At 35.5% G+C, this 17,404-nt stretch overlaps 2 protein-coding genes across 8 annotated transcripts in view; one reads left to right on the top strand and one right to left on the bottom strand.

Moving 5' to 3' along the window:
* LOC135098060 (calcium-dependent secretion activator-like) overlaps positions 1-17,404 on the top strand; it is a 316,893-nt gene that overhangs the window by 217,050 nt on the left and 82,439 nt on the right. For 3 of the 5 annotated variants that reach the window (XM_064000265.1, XM_064000266.1, XM_064000264.1), the window contains exon 17: positions 4,246-4,372. In XM_064000265.1, the coding sequence (XP_063856335.1) occupies positions 4,246-4,372 (127 nt within the window). Of the gene's footprint in view, positions 1-4,245; positions 4,782-17,404 lie in introns of those variants that run through there. The other 2 variants (XM_064000269.1, XM_064000270.1) reach the window with 2 other exon arrangements.
* The window catches only part of LOC135098064 (uncharacterized), a 93,450-nt gene continuing 87,845 nt past the window's right edge, over positions 11,800-17,404 (bottom strand). For all 3 annotated transcript variants that reach the window (XM_064000274.1, XM_064000275.1, XM_064000276.1), the window contains 2 exons: positions 15,021-15,155; positions 11,800-14,008 (listed from right to left, as the gene is read on the bottom strand). The gene's annotated coding sequence lies outside the window, so the exon portion shown is untranslated. The remainder of the gene's footprint in view (positions 14,009-15,020; positions 15,156-17,404) is intronic.

Here is a 17,404-nt window from a genome sequence, read left to right as displayed (position 1 = left end):
CCTCACATCGAAGAAAGCGATCAACATGACCTTGAAGCTGGACCTGGACTGCCTTGCTTTCTTCGGCCGTGGCGACGCCGGACTCTTCCATTGAAGGCTCTGGCGTTTGGTCTCCGGGTCGTACTCAAATACCCAGGACTCATCGCCGGTGATGACTCTCCTGAGCAAGTCTGGTTCAGTTTCCAGACGCTCGAGGATGTCCTGACACACCTGCATGCGTCGTCCCTTCTGGTCATCGTTCAGGAGTCTCGGCACCATCTTCGCACAGACTTTCCGCATGCCCAGATCTTCAGTGATAATCTTCCACACGCTGTTGTGGTTCATGCCAAGCTCATCTGCGATCTTTCGAACAGTCAACCGACGATCGTCACGCACCATCTGCTTGACACGCTCAACATTGGCCTCATTCCTGCTCGTTGAGGGTCTTCCACTCCTGGGGTCATCTTCCACGTCCTCCCGGCCCTCTTTGAACCTCTTGCACCACTCAAAAACACGTGAGCGTGACATTGTCTCATCCCCGTACACTTTTTGCAGCATACCCAGTGCTTCTGACGGCGTTTTCCCCAACTGCACCAAAAACTTCAAGTTTGTTCGCTGTTCAGCGCTCATTGTTAAACGACCTGCAACAGAGGACATGATTTTAAAAGCACGTAAGAAAAAGATTAGTGACTGTAGAGGGTTGGGAGCGCAGTTGTATACTCCAGAAGGATTACTTTGAAGGGGAAATATGGTGGTTTGTGGCTTGGGTTTGAAATTCATCTTTTAGGACACCAGTCCTGGAACTTTAATGACACACCTCGTATATATATATATATATATATATATATATATATATATAGGGAGTCCCATCTAGAAAATCACATATCCTCAGAAATCAAAGACTAAGTCACCCTAAGTTGAAAATATTCTCTGGTCAGATGCCTTTAACGCCATGGTTTAGAAGTTACAGGACATTTAAATATGAACACGCACCAATGGCAAGTGGCTGCACACAGGCTATAGTACAACATCCAGCTGATTGCTCTTGCCATATAGAATTCCTTATGTTTGCCATACAGAGTTCCTTATTATTTGCTACAATGATACACCGTCTTCTTGTATTCCATTTCATCTTTATTTGCAAGTCTGATATGTAATCAAGTCACATCCCCAAGATGGCAACACCATTACTGCTGCCTTCCCTACCAGCACAGCATTCTAAGTTTACTGATTTGTTTCATTAGGTAGATGATGGAGGCTGCTGCCCTTCATTTAGGTGGTACAAGATATACCATAAATTACTAATTTCCTGCCCAGAAATCAAGGGTTAACCTATGCTTGAGATCAAACTATACATGGGGATATATGGTATATTTGAGTTTTTTAAATAAAAAAAATGACAGTGCTCAATACTCATGAAGCAAAGGTAGTGGACTGGTAGTGCCATCCATTGCATATGGAGTAAGTTGGCCACTTCTTTTCTTCACCACACTTAACCTTCTCAATCATTGCTGGTGGTATGCATTTGATGCTGGGTAAACTCTAGACCAGCTAGTCACCCAACATAAATCTTGATAGTGAGCTGAAATTTGAATCCTGGACTTACTTTGTTGTACTTAGATGAGTTACCACCTAAATCACCATGTTCCCAATTGATGATTAGTAATGTGTAATGGAAAATTATTTCAAAATACTACTTAAGGATATTTTCATCATTCTTTTTATCATCATTACTAAAGAACATATTAACCCCTTCACTACAAAGCGCATAGTGTGAGCCCAACAGCACAGTACGAGGACGAGGCCACTGTCACTCTCCATAGAGTGCAGTTGGCATTTGATATTTTCTGTCTTTTTCAAGAACTATTTTACCTGTTTTTGTTATCGGTTTATTTAATTTTATAACCAATTTTGAGCAAGAAAGTTATACATGTCATCATGTGTAACAGGGTTTTAAATAATTCTGTTCACATGACAATTTTTGTCGGGATGTTTGGTAAATAACTAGGCAACTCTCATTCATCTAGTCACATAATATGCCAACCACCTCATCATCAAAGGAAAGTTTGGAGGCATCAGAGAGACAAGTGATGAGTTGCCAAGAGTCCAAAGAACTGAGAAACAGTTACTGTGGTAAATCAAGACACTCATCATAAAACATGTCTGACATTAACCTCCAACCTTGTTCAGCCTCCCTCAACTCAACCTCAGGGCCATCACTCTCATCATCACTACAGGAATCATTATCATCACTCTCATCCACATCTGGGATTCATCCCTGCTACTGTCAGAAAGATCACCCATAATGTATGGAAAATAGACAAACTCATATCAGCCTCAAAGTCTCACCCCCCACTGCCAACATGGAAAGTTGCCATGTGGGTGGTACTGAAATTATTTATTGTTTTATGATTGGCTGACAGGTGAATGGGGTAGAGCCAGATCTGAGTGAATGACGTATGTGAACCTCACACTGTTCTGCCTGTACCAGAAAATGGGATTTCAAACTCTAAATGTGTATATCACGTGGGAGTGACATGCCTGATGCTTCATCAGATGGTTGTATGGGTGAGCAATGGTGCACCTCATGCATCATCATAGTGAAGGGTTAAGGATCATAATTAATCCCTAGAGGGTGAAGATACTGCTATAAACTGCTCACCTGTATGGCAATGTTTTTTACATTTTCATGGAAATCATTCTATTTCCATCATAAATTGGCTGGGTTGCTTGCTTTAAATTTAACCAACCTTCTTTAATCTCACACAAATGCAAAGTCTCTAGGTCATGTGGTTTTTCTGTGCTGGCTTGATGAAGCACAGTATTTTTATTGACATGGCAGACCTCAGTTCAGAACGCTGCTCAGCATTTACATGATGGACATCATAAGTGTTGTATTTGTGGCTCACATGGCCTTCCTTACATTTTCTCATATCAAGAACTGGCTTATGAGGAATTGAAGACACTGGTCATGGAAAATCTTGCTCAGAATCAGATGCAGAAGAAAAAAAAAATTGTAGGTCTTGCCATCTTGACAATTGTGGAGACATTGGTTGAGGGTATAGTAGTTGTGTGAAGGCCCAGAAATCACACTGACCAAAAGCTATTGTGTGAGCTCCAAAATGAGACCAGGAACAGACAAACCAGAAAAATACATCACCCATCCTTTATCTTGTAGCCAGAAAAATTTGTCACCTGCCCTTTGTGTTAATTATGTAGGTGGTCCAGTTCTTTTATAAGAAAATGGAAAAAAAGATTATTCATCTTGCATAATTTTAGAAGGCAACATACACCATAGTAATAAGCAGTAAGTCTTGCCACAAGCTTGACTTCACAATGACACTGCCCACCCTCCTCTTGCCACAAGCCCTTTTGTTTGGTGCTGGCACAGAGGAGGCAGGGCAATTGTTGGAGATGCTATTATAGCTGAGCAAAAATTATTGTCATTTACATTTTCAGATTATGTGTCATCCCAGGATATAAATCTGATGGCATATTTTACGATTAGAAGTGTTTTTAAGTTTTGATAAAGAGAGTGGCAGTGGCATGTATTATCATGGTGATGGATTGCTATCAGCACAACAGTAACACAAGCATGTATGAGTATGTGGCACTACCATGGATTTCATCAATCTTTAACTTCAGGAATACTAATAATCTCCCCCGAAGGGTGGTGTTGAAAATGAGAGGAATTGGACATGAGTGAACACTCCCAGAAATTACCTTTATTTGACCATGCCCATATAAGCCCATCCAGGTCATCAGCTTGTTGTTTTATGTTGAACATAAAGGCATAGTACTTATCCCAGGTTGAAGCCAATATAATACTTATAAAAAGTGAAAATAAGAATGAGAATGGATGAGTAATCACTGAGAATGCATACATATCCAGTGATAGGGTATTATTACTGGACCTGTACAGACTAAAAGGAATCTCATTATGTTCTATGGATAGACAGTAAAAAGAAAAGACAAAGCCAACCCAACAAAATACCACTTGTGAATTGGGGGTAACTTTGGATATTACATGAAAGGTTGACTTTTAGGTAATTTCTTTAAACTTACATATATATTGCTTCTCACAGCCAATTTTGGAAAAGTCTCTCAGTGCTTCAGTATCTAAGAGTGATGTGATGTTCTAATTATGTGTATTTGTTACAGTTTTTAGTGGTATAAGTAACTGTTTATAGTTTTTTTTTCTTTTCTATTTATAATGAACTGAGGAATCCATGACATGGGATATTAATTTTTTTTTTCCCCCCTCAGATAACCTAAAAAATGGACGGTTTCATCAACACCTCAGAGAAACATTCGCTCCAATGGTTGTTCGATATGTGGATCTGATGGAGTCTTCAATAGCCCAGTCCATCCACAAAGGCTTCGAGAAGGAACGGTGGGAGAATAAGGGAGGAGGCCGTTGGTAGAAAACACACAATCCAAGATTAATTATTTGCTTAGTAAAATATAATATTTTATTTATTTATTTTCTTATTTGTGTTATTTTTGTTTTATGCTTGCACTAATACATTTTTTACAGTCATACTGAAACAACATCTTTATACTAGCATTTTCTGAAAATAAGGTAACACATTTTTTTTTTTTAATATGTGAACTGGTAAAAACTGGATACTATCATAACAGTAATGTGATTTTTATATTGTTATTTTTATATAATGAGAATGAACTCATGAATATGGCTACTCTGATTTCCAGGATAGAGTGAGATGTAAAGCAGCTTTCTAGAATAGACTGAAATTTAAACCTGGAGATAGTGATATTGAAATTAGATCATCCCATCCTCATTAGAGTTTACTATCCTTCTAACATTTGTTGCATTAAATCAAGGTTTATTCATAATTTGGTTTAATATTCCAATTTCAATTTTGTGCATTTATGTGCATATTAATTTATATCAAAGTAATGCAACACTCAGTATCTCAATGAAGACCCAACACAGAAGAGGCTGAGTATCCTACATCAAGTTAATAAAGGTGTGCAAAATGAAGTCACAATGCAGATTTATGTACATACAAGTAGTGTCAGCATTCTCAAGTAACAAAGACTTCAGCTGTGATACTAGTATTACCATGGTGGGAGTATTCACACCCAAATCTGTGTAAACCTTGTGTTGGATTGTTGAGTGAGTGTAGTCAGCTATCTCTTTTAGCATTGTTTGTTTCTAGTGAATTATGGAAGATAAAAGAGAAATGTTTCAAAACAAATTCAAATCTCAATAGGCCATACTTGTTGTTTTGGGCAATTACATGGGCAATTTGCACTGAAAGGCCTGCCTCCCTGTCATGTTTCATGTTTGTTTTTGCAGCTTTGATAGCAGGGATGTCAATATTATATATATATATATATATATATATATATATATATATATATATATATATATATATATATATATATATATATATATATATACATAGGAGGCGAAGAATTAGTAGCTCCTGTCTCCATAGTCCAAAGCTTTTCCCTTAAGCTTCACATAACAGTGCTGGAATAGAGGGATGAAGATACTTGAAAAATTTCACTGAACTGCAGGGCTTACTCAATTGCTGTATTCATTGTAACTGAGTACATATATTGCAACACTCAAACAGTACAGCAAAAGAATGAACTCTCAGGATGCAACTGTTCATAATATTTTGTATAAAAACAAAGATTTGATGAATATCTAAGAATAAAAAATGTCAAGGGACGATTGGTTCAGTGTACTTCACTTTCTTAAAGACCTTGTGATTAGAGCTGTCCACCCAAAAAGTTTTACAGTGAAAGGTCATAGAAAGTCATTCTCTTGCATGAAAATAAGAAATTTATGTATAAAAACAAAAATGTATCAAACTTACAATAACCTGAACCAGCAAAAGAACCCTCCTCAAAACCAGAGTTCTGAAGAGAAACAAGGAGGTATGTTTGGCAAGTTTTTGATTACAAGAAAATAATTTTGTTGCACATCACATTTGATGTGCATGTTAAGCTAAGAAGTTCCAAACCATGTGTACCATACTTTTGACTTCGATTCAGATTGATGGTTTTACATCAGACTCAAATGCATATGTATATACAGTATTGGTGGGCAAAATGTTTCAAGCACTTTTATGTGTTTAAATCTCCCTCTGAGTGCAGCTGACAGCTGCTGACCAGTCATTTATCAAAACTACTGCATCCTTTTGTGCTGAAGTATATGACAGAGTTGCAGGATGGGAAAGCAACTAGTATATGTAACTGTAATGAGGACTTCATGAAAGCTAAAGATGTATGCTGTTGGTCTGTACTACCGCATTTTCGTAGGCTTAGATGATCAGCCCATTATGTGATCAATGGGTTGCATTATCATGACATCTTTTCTTATAACAATATAATTCCTCAAGACTAAAAGAGTCAGCCCTATCTAAAAAAAAAAAAACAGCAAGGGACCATCAGGAATGTACTATCAATGGGTCTTCCTTAGCCACTGTGCCTGATTATGTACTTGCATAGTCACATGTTATTGATGGATGTTTCTGAGACTAGAAAGAAGCCAACATCTGGCTTCTAAGTAGTATATATTCTTGTTTAATGCCATTGAGGAATTTATCAATGGCATGCATGCAATTTTCTTTGCCAGGTATTTAATTAAGTTCATTACATAGTATTTTTTGGGACATTCGAAGAGTGCAAGACTACTGCAAATATTATTTATTTGATATCTTATGTGAATTTTTCAATGATTATTATTTTTTTCATTATTCGTTTATTTTCTTCACATTTTGGGCATCCATCACATGTGGGCTTTGTTACTGGAAGCTTGGATGATTGACCTGCAGGTTTGTGTTCAGGAAGCTTGTTTGGTCATCATCATCATCAGTGAGTGGTAATGCAGACCAGATTTTTTAAGTGATGCCTGGAGGCTCATGATACTCTCCAGTATTTCCCAACACACTCGCAGTTGAAGGCAGGATAGATTGTAGTATGTGGGTGCTCTTAATTTACACAGCAATAGCTGAAAAGTGGCCAGCTGTGGGTGGAATTGCAACTCAGATTTCTGCACTCACTACTTCTATGTGCTTACTATTAGGGCATCACCTTCCTAACAACTAAGAGCATTGTGAAGTGTAGGGAAGGTTCATTTGACATCTTTTTGACTCCATAGTACAGTAAGGATGTATCAATAACTTTTTAGCATTGGCATATACTTAATTCTAGGTAACCATAGATCTGTCTTTACAGGACATCTGTTGGCAGTATTAATGTCACTGCCCATGACTTTTCAATGACAATGACATGATCTACAGTCATTGGTGTTCCTAATGATCATTCTTGAGACATTATAAGAGGTAGTTAGTCTTGCTTTAGGTTTCTGTAGTTAAGACCAAAGTCTAGGCATTTAGAGACTTATTGAAAGGAAGAGTATTTTCTGTTTGTGCATGCAATAAGGAAACTACATTTGTTGGTAGTGCAGAATTTTGCTATTGTGGGTTTTATTCAGAAGTTTTTACTGATTTATTGTAATGGATATTCTTTGTACAAGTATATAGAGAATGGTTAATTTATGTGCTGAACTATAAAATTTATCTTGACATTGCTTCAAGAGTGTGAGATGCCAACACTAAATAGTGACCTGAAGAGGTAAATTGGCACATTTAGTTACACTGGAGATATCATTTATCAAATCTGAGTTTGTGATTGTTCCATGAATCAAGTCTTGTTACTTGCACAGTGCATGAATACCAACTCATCTGTATGGATCTATGGCATGCTTCTTGGAAGTCAGTCTTGTTGACTGTTTTGTTACTATAAGAAATGATTCTGCATGGAAATCAAGGGCATGCCTAGAAAACTTGTGGCTGGAACAAATTGATTTATCTTACCTATAGGTATTTATGATAGGAAGGTTCTATGCAGAATTCTCTTTCCAGTATTTTCTATTCCATCTTGCTATGTTTGAACAATACTGGCAAAGTATTGTATGTATCCAACTTCTGATATTTCTTTTCTTAGACAAATAATGCTCTTTTCTTAAATGTCTTTCCACTCAAACTCCTTCTAGAATCCAGTGTATTATATTTCCTCTTCTTAAATGTTACCACGTTACATATTATGTCATTAACTTTCAGCTCTCTTCCTTAGCACACAGAATCAAATCATCTTCCCATCTGTTGTAAGTTTCATGTTGTCTGGCAACAATATGGCATCATCATCATGTAGGAAACTAAAACATTTTTAGTTTTTATACGGACGTGAGTACACACACACACACACATGCGCATACACACACACACACACACACACACACACACACACACACACACACACACACACACACATACACACACACACACACACACACACACACACACACACAAACACCTTGTAGTGTAGTGGTTAGCATGCTCAGCTCACAACCAAGAAGGCCTGGGTTCAAACCCTCGGTGCGGCAAGGCAAATGGGCGAGCCTCTTAATGTGTAGCCCCTGTTCATCTAGCATCAAGTAGGTACACGATATAACCCAAGGGATTGTGACCTCGCTGTCTCGGTGTTTGGTGTGTCAGTGGTCTCACTCCTACCCAGAGATCAGTCACTATGAGCTCTGAGCTCTTTCCGTAGGGAACAGCTGGCTGGGTGACCAGCAGATGACTGTACGTGAATCACACACACACACACACACACACACACACACACACACACACACACACATTGTCTGGAAAAAAGGAGGGAAAGAGGTGATTTGATAGCACTATATAGAATATTGGAAGGGATGGAAGAGTTGGATGGGGATGAATCTTGTGGTACCAGAGGACATGGAAGGAAATTGATAAGGAGTGTTTGCAGAAGAGCCATCAAGAAACATAGCTTTCCTCACAGGAGCATAGCAGTATGGAATGAACTTAATGATGAGACTGTGTGTACCAAGACAGTCTATAATTTAAAGAAAATTTGGATTAAAGTCAATGTAGAGACAGGACAGCACAAGCCTAGTGTGGTTTTTTCCTGTATTTCATAACAAGCTAAATACACACACACACACACACACACACACACACACACACTTAAAAAATACAGCTTTCCGCATCGAACGGTTGAAATATGGAATAACTTAAAAGAAGAAGCGGTTCCAGCAAAGAGTGTGCACATGTTTAAAGAGAGATTAGATAAATTCGGGTATGGAGACAGGACTAATTGAGCTTTGGCTCGGACCCTGTACTATACAACTAGGTAAATACAACTAGGTAAATACACACACACACAGCATATTTAACTTTGAAAACATGCATGGTAATGAAATTCAAGTACTAGATGAGTCAGTGTAAATGAGTAGTACAGAAGAGATTCTGAAATAGCACCAGATTAATTAATACATGATAAGAATATCCAGATATTCATCTTGTGCAACTTCCAGAAGGCCAGTATTAGACACATACAGTAAAATCCCTCTCATCCGGCATTCGAGTATCCGGCACATTTTTCCCCGAGCCTTAAAATCAATAAAAAATTAATGTGCACTCATAAAATCGATTAAAATTCCCGCGCGAGGCATACTTTGTCCCCTGGCCACCAGAGCGCACTGCTTCGCGCCACCCGCGGCCCACTGCACTGTGTTTACTCAGTGACTCAGTCCCGCGTGTGCACTGTTTATCGCCTGACGCCTTCATCATGCCTAAAGTTGTAGAAAAGAGGAAGCGTGTTGTGCTTACACTTAAGCAGCTGATCAGATCAGCTGCTGATTAAGATCAGCTGATCTTTGTTATGGTAAGATGCGTGAGTGTAGGGTGGTGATTGTGGACATAATTTCACTTCTATTCAAGTATCCGGCAATATTCAAGTATCCGGCATGTCAGTGGTCCCGTTGATGCCGGATAAGAGGGATTTTACTGTACTAAACAACTACAGATAAGCCAAGGGAAGATGCAAAAAAAATAAAAATAAATAAATAAATAAATAAATAAAAATAAATAAAATAATAATAATAATAATAATAATAATAATAATAATAATAAAATAATAAATAAATGAATAGATAAATAAATGATAATGACAATAGGAAAGCAAAGCATTAAAAGGACATCCAGACATTCAGCTATTTATGCCACCAAAAAAGCAATCAACTACCCCATGTCTGTCTATATCTGATGCTTGTTTCTATGAACAAGAATGCCTTTGCATTTCCTCCTTGCATGCTATTACCTTCTTTCTCTTCTCACTGCTTTCCCTCATATACTTTAGCATTCACTGGAAATTGTTTTCATGCGTCTGCTGCATTCCTATGTATTCTCTCACAGTCATCTCTCTTTCTGCTATTCCTTTCCTGTCAGCCAACTGACATTTCCATTCTTCATTTTACTCGTACTTGATATGCCATATCTGTTATGCTTAATTTAAATATTTTCAGCATCCATTCTTCTCGCACTTTATTTAATCTGCTTGTATCTTTGAGCTTGCCACTTACATTGGGATTGTTGATTTAAGCTTTTCATCATGTGAATCCTTTTTTACTTCCATGCTCACTATTCTTTCATCATACATAAGTTTCTACTCCCATGTTCACTGTTCTTATTTTCATCTCATGTCTAAAAAGTTCAGCTATCTTTTCCCTTCTACACAGCTGTTTTATTCATGTTACTCAGCTTCTATGCTTCCATATTTGCACATAATTAAATCAAGATACCTACTTTCTCCATTGGAGCAATTTCACTTTCCTTTGGTCATTCAGCTCTTCTGTTTTACTCCTTTCAAATATTATCACCAAATTTAAATAAAGAATGAACAAAAGAAAATAAAACCTATGTAGTAGTAAAGAAATGTTATATTGTATAAGGAACAGAAGTGAGAAAGAAGTGAAGTAGAGATGCATGGACTGATGAGAACAGGGATAGATAAGTTGAAAATACTATACACTTTCTGATGAAACTACAAGAAAATTAGAGGCAATTTATTATGTAAGAAAAAATATTTTAGAAATGATGAGTCTTGCAAAGACTAAGACAACTGAAGACATTCAAATTATAGTGGAAAAAAATTACAGTTATCAGACATGGAGGAAAGATGGAAAGGATAAATAGGGTGAAGTGATGATCATAACTACATCAGAATGAAAACGAGAAAGGTTGTGTATGTATTGCAAAATAAATATTGAAGTAACTAGTTTCAGTAAAAGGAAAAATGTAGAAACACAGAAAATAGTCACATACATTCCTCCCAAAATTATTTATTGAGCAAGAGAACATGAAAAAATTAAGCCCTCAAGGGAGAAATGCAGCAAGCCTTATTTTCTTTGATCAGAAATTGCTACAAAATTTTGCTGAATTTTAATAAAATATAACTTTTGTTATAGATAAAAACTCCATATCAAAATAAAATTAAAACCATAACTTATTGTCAACAATAAAGTAAATAAATATGGATATATGTGCTATTCATGGCATAAGTTAAATACAGTAAAGGAATGACTATGACTGGAGGCTTATATAGTACTACAATAAGGTAGGTGGTGTTTGAAAGCAAGAGATCAGATTACCTGGGAAAGCAATGGATAACCAAAATGTGAAGAGAAGAGAGAGAGATGAAAGATTGGATCTAAAAATTACAAATAGGTAAGCTTTCTAAAGGACATGAAATATACATGACTCTTTGAAAAGTTGCCACTTTGCTTAGGATATAGACATGAGGAGAGACTTTGAAGTGGAAAGGGATGAATACATATAATTATTCCAGATCTAACTTATTGGCTATAGATGTTCTTCCATTAAATAGGAAAATCAGTTCCAGTTCTGCTTGGTACAGTTTGGTTGGTAAGCTTGCTCAATAGAGGCACCTTAATTCACACTATTACTCCAATTCCCTCTGAAAATACCAGATCTCTCCACATAGCTCACAAAATAGGAAAATTTGCATTATTATATTAAGCAGTCATTTTTCAAGTAGAACACCTTTTCAAAAACTTGATTGGGTAAACATAGTAATTGCAATGAATATAAGTCAGTGAGTAAAAATTTCTTTTTGAACCTTTTACTGATAACTGATTTTTGCATCAATTATGAGAACAAATGTGTAATGAAACATGTGTTCTTATACAGCACTACTTCTAGATGTAAGAACATAAGAACATAAGAAATAAGGGAAGCTGCAAGAAGCGACCAGGCTTACACGTGGCAGTCCCTGTATGAAACACACCTACCTATTTCCATCTGCTATCCCCATCCATAAACTTGTCTAATCTTCTCTTAAAGCTCTCTAGTGTCCTAGCACTAACTACATGATTACTGAGTCCGTTCCACTCATCTACCACTCTATTTGAGAACCAATTTTTTCCTATCTCCTTCCTAAACCTAAATTTTTCAAGCTTGAACCTGTTATTTCTTGTTCTACCCTGGTTGCTGATCCTAAGAATTTTGCTTACATCTCCCTTGTTATAACCCTTATACCACTTAAAGACTTCTGTCAGGTCCCCTCTTAACCTACGTCTCTCTAGAGAATGTAAATTTAACAGCTTCAAACCTCGCCTCATAAGGAATACTCCTCATCCCCTGTATCCTTTTAGTCATTCTCCTCTGTACTGATTCTAATAGACCTATATCTTTCCTGTAATGTGGGGACCAGAACTGCACCGCGTAGTCTAGATGAGGTCTGACCAGCGCCAAGTATAACTTTAATATTACTCCCGGCCTTCTACTTTTAACACTCCTAAAAATTAATCCTAGTACCCTATTTGCCTTGTTTCTGGCTTCTATGCATTGTTTCCCTAGACGGAGTTCAGAGCTAACTATAACTCCTAAATCTTTCTTGTACCCTGTACCTACCAGAGTTTGGTTGTCTAATGTGTACCTATTGTGTGGGTTTCCTCTACCTACGCTAAGCACTTTGCATTCATTGATATTAAATTGCATTTGCCATCTATCCATCCATTCATTCATTCTATCTAAGTCTGCCTGCAAGGCGATGGCATCCGATTCTGACCTAATTAATCTACCTATCTTTGTGTCATCCGCAAATTTACTAACATCACTACTAATTCCACTATCCAAGTCATTGATATACATTAGAAATAACAATGGCCCTAATACTGATCCCTGTGGCACCCCACTAATTACTTGACCCCACTCGGATTTCGAGCCATTTATTACCACTCTCTGTCACCTGTTACCAAGCCATGACCCTATGATGCCATCAGATTCTATATTAAAAGCAACATGAAAGAGAAAAATAAGAATTCCTATGAATGTTTGGCATCTTGTTTGCGGAGACACAATAGTACACCTGATGTGCCTCCCTCTTTCCCTCATCCCCGATGGCATCAGGACACAAATGGCTAGAGATAACTGTTGGATAATTTGGACTTTATGCAAACTCAACCCATGTTCACCTCCACAATTAGTTGAGATTAAAAAGTGTTTACTGTAATCAGGATTCAAAGTAATAAAATATAAGCTCTAGGAAAAGCTTTTTCTCTACATTTTTTTTTTACTTTTAAATTATCTATAAGGTTTTGTTTACTTGAAGTAGAATATTTATTTCATTACTAAATAGTAATTGCTATATGCAGTTACAAGTATATGTTTAGTTCCATGTAAATTGTAAGCTGCAAAATTTGGCAAATGTAAAAAAATTTATTTGAAAAAAAATATATATGTATAAGCTTTGCTTCATGCTTCCTACCACACATTTAGGGAAATGAATAATGTTGTCAGCCTGCCACCTGTTATAGTTAATCTTGTTCTGCACAGTTACTGCCTTGCATGTGCTTACCAGCAATTACTGTAATATATCATGCCCACATAATAGAATAGACAATCCAAGGATAATGTGGTATTATTACTAAGGGTGATCATATGGGATTGGTTACAGGTTAACTGCAGAGTTAACATGAGGATCACATATGAAGCAAAAATCATAATTTGATACATTGTCACACTACTAACTAGCACTATCACATTGCCATGAAGAATCCTTTTATCTGCTGCACCTCTGTTCCCCGAATTCACTCATTCTTGGCTCCCATTCAGATGCTGGTGAAGGTTCATCACCAGTGCCAAATGAAGCATTCTCACTGTTTAATAAAAAAAAATAAAGAAATAAAAAATCAGAAAACTTTTGGAAAAGAATTAAACTGTATACAATATATTTAAATTTTATGTGGTTCATTAAGCAGGTGCAATGCAAATTAAAATTTGCATATTCAATACTGTATTGCACAACCTTGTGATCAGCTTGCTAATGCTTTGGTCAAGTTAATCATTTCATGTGAAGGGTCACTTCAGTGCTAGTTTTCATAGTGGTTTCCTTATGAGATGATACAGTGGAAATATTTAACATGCTTAAATCAGCAAAAAAGTGCACTTTTTGTGAATGAATAATTAGTTGTGAATATAAACTTTGAAACAGAAAGAAAAGAAAGGTGGGGAAATAGCTTTTTCTGCAATGCTAGCCATAATATATCTATATACTAACTGAAAGTAGCATAATATAACACTACTCCTCAATGTCATTACTATTACTCTGTGGCAGTTCCTCATTAATGAATTATCAATGTCAACTATTATTCTTTGTCCTGCTGTATAGCTAAAGTTACTTTACTAAGCACCAGAGAGCCAAGTGTCCATCAAACACTAATTGTTGGTATTCAGGGATAAAATTAACTTGGTTAACCTCATGTTAATTACAAACAAAATTTCTCTCTCTCTCTCTCTCTCTCTCTCTCTCTCTCTGTTTCACTCTTCATTTTATTTTTTATGCAATTGTCATTTGCAATGCATGCACTGTATTCTAGTCATTGTTAATTCTTGTAATAATGTTGATTGACTCTTAAGGATTTCTATAATACTCCATGTTTTTTTTTTTTTTTCTCTCTCTCCTTATTCTAATTTCCCTTGATGTTTTGTAGCAAAGATAACTCATGGGATCTATCACATGTCTTAATGTGTTGGTGGTCTTGTGTATATATACTCACTAACTACCTGTTTCTTCACCCCAACTCTTAGACAGCACTATTCAGTTTAGAGAATAAACTTTTTCACTCCTTGAAAGAATACCTTCCCTCTTAGAACTGTACATGTATTTACTTTTAAATGAAGCCTGCATCTCTTTGCCATCTCCCTGAAGGAAACCTTCATCTCTGTCAGACTCGGAACCCCCCAAAAAAGTGGATCCAGTGGTGCTCGCCAGGTAACCTCCAGAAGCCTGTCAGAAGGAATGGCCTGAAAATAGAAGGAATTATTAAAGTTGTATATAGCAGTCCTTTACTATAGAAGAAAATTACGTACCAATTTCTGACTAGACTTATTATTTCTGTTGCTTGATCAAAGCTTCATTGCTATGACTTTTTAGCCTAAATTAAAGCTTTCTTAAAGCAATTTATCATCCAACAGTATTCAGCTTTGTGAGTATAATAAAATTATAATTAACGAATTACCATAAGCAGTAAATTTGCAAAAATTGTTGAGCAAGATTTTATATTTTTGCTCAGTTTTATTTGATTCAGATAAGTAAAACTAATATATGTAAATTTATCTTTTAAAAAAATCAAGCCACAGAAATAAAACTGTATTGCCTCATTTAAAAAGGAACAGATTTCCATCAGTAGATAAAAAAAAAAAGTAGAGCACGGATTAGTATCTGTAAGTTGAAGCAAAAAAAAAACATGCAAGCTTGCAGAAGGACTCTTCAAATGTTGTCATTTCCTCAAGCTCCTTCAGCTGAATCTTTCAATTTCATTTTACTTCTTGTTTTGAAGTATGATATATATTATGGATGGGTACTAATAAGAATACAGTATAATTTTGCATCTTTTATAGCACTTGAATATATATATATATATATATATATATATATATATATATATATATATATATATATATATATATATATATATATATATATATATATATATATATATATATATATATCAAGGAGCCCTCCATGATGATATATCTTTTGGAAATTTGGACAGATTAAATTGAGGTGACATTCTGAATTGATGGCCAAAAATTCTTTAAATGACAGGCCTCTCTAGTTGCACGGTATGGGAATGATATTCAAATGAGTTTTCTAGGAAGGTACAGTAGCTGTCACTAGACAGATACAACTTGAGAGCAGCAAGGATCAGCTTGAGTTTGGAGTGATGTTAATATGACTTTTTTGTTATTTTCAATTTTATTTTGAATATGTATGTTTTTTCTCAAGCTTTATTAAATGCTTAATATTCATTTATTTGACAATTCAGATAACACAAGACATCAAAACTTGCAGTACCAACATGTGCTTGCCAGTGTACATTTTTTCTAGATATTAACAAGTAACATACATCTGCTTGCTACCTACAGACTTAGAATGTTGGTGTGTATGTGTGTGAGCGTGTGTATAGGTTTGGATGTGTGTGGGTGTGTATGTGTGCATTTTTAAGGGCAACCCAATAGATTGCCAAATTTAGTCTTTTATTTTCCATAGACTTGCATACTCAGAACATATAGAAAAACAGCCTCCAGTATGTACTTGATATAAAATATTATTTCAAAGATACAGAACTTAAGCTAAAAGTATAGAATATTTAGAATTTAGAGTTTAGAATTTTCAATTTTGCCTTAGTGTGTGTTGTATACTATAGTAATGAATCTTTAAATATGCTTTTAAATTTTTTTGTGCAAACAAACTAATTAAATGAAAAGAATTAACTAATTGAATTAAATTTTACACTTTAAAGCTAGTCTTCTTGGAATATTCAAATTCATTTATCATAGACTGTTCAGACTATTTACTCCATACTTGGCAGAATAAAAGATGAGGTATTATGCAAAGGTATATAATATATAATGTTGAAAGTAATGAAACCATATTTTTAAGCAAAAGTTGTTGTTTTTTATTCTTTGATTTTTTTTTGTTTATATGAAAATATAAGGTCATTCTTTCGTAACTTCAATAAACTTAAATTTATTTCATTCAAAGATAGTTGAAACCTATATACACATGATATGTATCGTATGTATGGATGTGTTTGTATGTGTACATGTGTGCATGTGTGATTATATATATATATATATATATATATATATATATATATATATATATATATATATATATATATATATATATATATATATATATATATATATATATATATATATATATATATATATATATATATATATACATACACACACACACACACACACACACACATACATGTATACACATACATGTAAATGTGCATATACATATATACATAGCAGTATAAGCCCACTGCAGAAAATACTGAGTTTTTCAAGCAGAAAGCCAAGTTTGCTTAAGAAATTAGTAAAAAGTCAACATTAAAAAGAGGTAAATTTAATGTTTATTTTTCAGTACTGATTTGTATCATCATTTTGCCTTTGTGACTTACAGGTGTCATGATATGATGACAGCAACATTTTTTCATGCTACACATGCTTTTAAGTATTTTTATTTGAGTTTC

Source organism: Scylla paramamosain, unplaced genomic scaffold (genome assembly GCF_035594125.1).
Source record: "Scylla paramamosain isolate STU-SP2022 unplaced genomic scaffold, ASM3559412v1 Contig43, whole genome shotgun sequence".
Taxonomy (NCBI): domain Eukaryota; kingdom Metazoa; phylum Arthropoda; class Malacostraca; order Decapoda; family Portunidae; genus Scylla; species Scylla paramamosain.
The sequence above is the reverse complement of the archived record's forward strand: the minus strand, read 5'-3'. Positions and strand labels throughout refer to the sequence as shown.